Consider the following 2,758-nt stretch of genomic DNA (forward strand, 5'->3'; position numbering starts at 1 on the left):
CACAAAAGTAGTGAGATTTACATTTAATATATTTTATCAGATAATTGTTTTAACATCAGAATTCTGTTTCTATAAATCTAATGGGTCATTTTTGGCAAGGAAAATTGATAAAAATCGAAAAGGACTATGCGGAGAAGTGGAAGTAAATCCAACTGAAGCATTCTTTCTTTGTCAAGATTTGCTGTGTTTTTAATTAGCTAAGATTCATTAGGTTCATTATCTCTGGCAACATTTTATAGAAAGATCACAACATACAAATTGAAAAGCTTGGTTTACATTTAATTAAATACAAATATTTGTAAAGGATTAGAAGGTTAGCTCATCCAATGACATTCTTTTCTTGTACTTTTCTTCTGCACTCTCAAAAGCTTCATTTTATTTTCCCACATTTAAAAAGTCCCGCAACCAAGAATTGGCTTTCAATAACATTTATAAGATAGAAATTATAAAATGTCAATTATAAAATGTCAATTGACAGAGATATAGCAGTCATGTCTGTAAACATTAAAGTCAAAAGTATGCACCCTTTGGTCCAAAATACAGCAGAAAACCATAAATCTGGATATGATACTGCCCAAAAGCAAAAAAAATAAAAAAATAAAAATAAAAAAGAGGCTAGAAGAATTCTTCCAGTTGCATTAATATGCTCATCTTACAGGGGATAGATGGTTCAGTGTATCTCAATATTTTTCTTTCACTCAAAAATTAAATAAAGCGAGGTCTTTGCTTCAAATTACACCAATGTAATCTGCAGGATTTTAGACAAGAACAGCACTCAGGGCAAGAATTAAATGGGGAAGAAGGGGTTCAAGGGAGTCGTAAGTCACTTGACAAGCAATATAAGCAGACACTTCTTTCAATGCAACATGTTAGGGCACCATTCTTGAGCCGTTTTCAAGGCTGCATGTTGGCATTACAAAGTAGACATTAGTCTGCTAGTCTGAACCAGCCGACAGGAAGATCATTGATCTTTTGGTCACCAGCCAGCACATCATTCATGGGACACACGGTCCAAGGCCACATAAAAACTCTTTTTGTCATCCAAGCAGTGCCAGCCAATAGGACCGATTTCACAGTCTGCACAGATCAGGAACTTTATATTTCCAACATCCTTGGTGAAGCCAACATTTTCAAAAGAGAACATGTCATCAACCAGCCAGTGGTCCTGTAGGACATCCCCATCCAAGTCACTGTTACCCACCAGGGCGGTCTTCTTCTTCATAGCAGGGAGGAAAAGCTGTCGAGCAACAAAACAAGCAAGTCAGCTGCTTTTATCGTGAAAGGAGCAACATGGCTGACATGATGTGCTGGTACTTACTAGGGGATAGTTAGAGATCTCTACAGTTTCCCAAACACACAACTCCCTGTCTCTTCACTGTTACTTTGAATATTCCTCAAGAGTGGCTAACTTGTGGCCCTCCAGACATTGTTGGACCAGAACTCCCTGACTATTGACCACGCTGGCTGGGGCCGATGGGAATCAGAGTCCAATAACACTGGTTAGCCTCCCCTAGCATACACAAGCTGACTAGCAGCAAACAGGGGTGTGCCTAGGGGCTGCCCAGGTTGGCCCCTGCCAAGGGTGCAGGCCCAGGTGGGTGCAAAAATTGTGTCTCTCCACACCAATAGATCTCCTTGCCAAGGGTGCAAGGGAAGACAGGGGCGAGACAGCTCACTGCAAAGGGTGCAAGGGAGCCTGGGTACGCCTCTGGCTACAAAGTAGGCTCTCCACCTAGATTTTGGATTCAGGGCTTCATTTTAGGCAAGATCTATCTCCATAATTGTAAAGCATGTGTTAATAATAAGTATGCCTCTTAGCAGGGACACGGGGGGCGCTGTGGTCTAAACCACTGAGCCTTGGGCTTGCCGATCGGAAGGTCGGCGGTTCGAATCCCCGCGACGAGGTGAGCTCCTGTTGCTCGGTCCCTGCTCCTGCCAACCTAGCAGTTCGAAAACACGTCAAAGTGCAAGTAGATAAATAGGTACCGCTCTGGCGTTTCCGTGCGCTGCTCTGGTTCGCCAGAAGTGGCTTAGTCATGCTGGCCACGTGACCCGGAAGCTGTACGCCGGCTCACTCGGCCAGTAAAGCGAGATGAGCACCGCAACCCCAGAGTCGGTCACGACTGGACCTAATGGTCAGGGGTCCCTTTTCCTTTTTATGCCTCTTAGCATCTGCAGGGTGTCTTCACAGTCTTCCCATTCTGCAGCCAGACAAGTCACCAAGCGTCTTTCTAAACGTCTTTCCTTTCATAGCCATTATTTTCACTTATAGCCCGGACTTTAACAAGCTCAACATTGCAGATATCAACCCCCCCTCCCTCCCACCGCAACATATCCCATTTTTAACTCGCAACCTCCCTGCAATGTAGCATTAGTTGAGTCTGAGAGAATGACTGGCCCCAAATCACGGAGGGCTAGGCAGAGATTTCTACCTCTGGCTCTTATTAAGCAAAGCACCACCGGAGGAACGGGAGATTTCCGGGGAAGCTCCTCCGAAAACCCCGCCCTGGCCTCGGCAAGCCGGTCTCGCGGCACCCGGAGGCGGGCCGAGGACGGGCGCCCCAGCAAGCCCTTCTCCCGCTGCCTACCTCTCGGCGGGTGAAGGTGGCGGTGCCAGGCAGAAGCACGCGGGAGCTGCAGCGCTGGCACAGGACGGCCTTGCGGTTCCGGCCCCGCGCGCACACCAGCTCCTCCGGCCCCGCCGCGCCCGCCGCCTCCATCTCCGAACCGGGCGCCGCCATAGCCACGCAGGCGCAAG

General features: G+C 47.1%; 1 protein-coding gene across 1 annotated transcript; it reads right to left on the minus strand.

Annotated features, from left to right (window-relative positions):
* Window positions 1-258: 258 nt before the first annotated feature.
* Window positions 259-2,758, minus strand: RABIF (RAB interacting factor). The gene is made up of 2 exons (XM_083447219.1): window positions 2,589-2,758; window positions 259-1,237 (listed from the first exon to the last, which is right to left on the minus strand). The coding sequence occupies exons 1-2, from the start codon at window positions 2,739-2,741 to the stop codon at window positions 992-994; spliced, it is 399 nt and encodes a 132-aa protein (XP_083303345.1). The 5' UTR covers window positions 2,742-2,758; the 3' UTR covers window positions 259-991.

The sequence above is a fragment of the Podarcis tiliguerta genome (genome assembly GCF_965153285.1).
Source record: "Podarcis tiliguerta genome assembly, chromosome: 6".
Taxonomy (NCBI): Eukaryota; Metazoa; Chordata; class Lepidosauria; order Squamata; family Lacertidae; genus Podarcis; species Podarcis tiliguerta.

Bases quoted from the DNA above. Each gene is read 5' to 3' on its own strand.
- RABIF (XM_083447219.1), bottom strand. From the start codon at position 2,741: ATGGCGGCGCCCGGTTCGGAGATGGAGGCGGCGGGCGCGGCGGGGCCG. The intron at 1,238-2,588 runs GTAGGCAGCGGG...GTTGCTCGACAG, and splicing joins CCACCTTCACCCGCCGAGAG to CTTTTCCTCCCTGCTATGAA.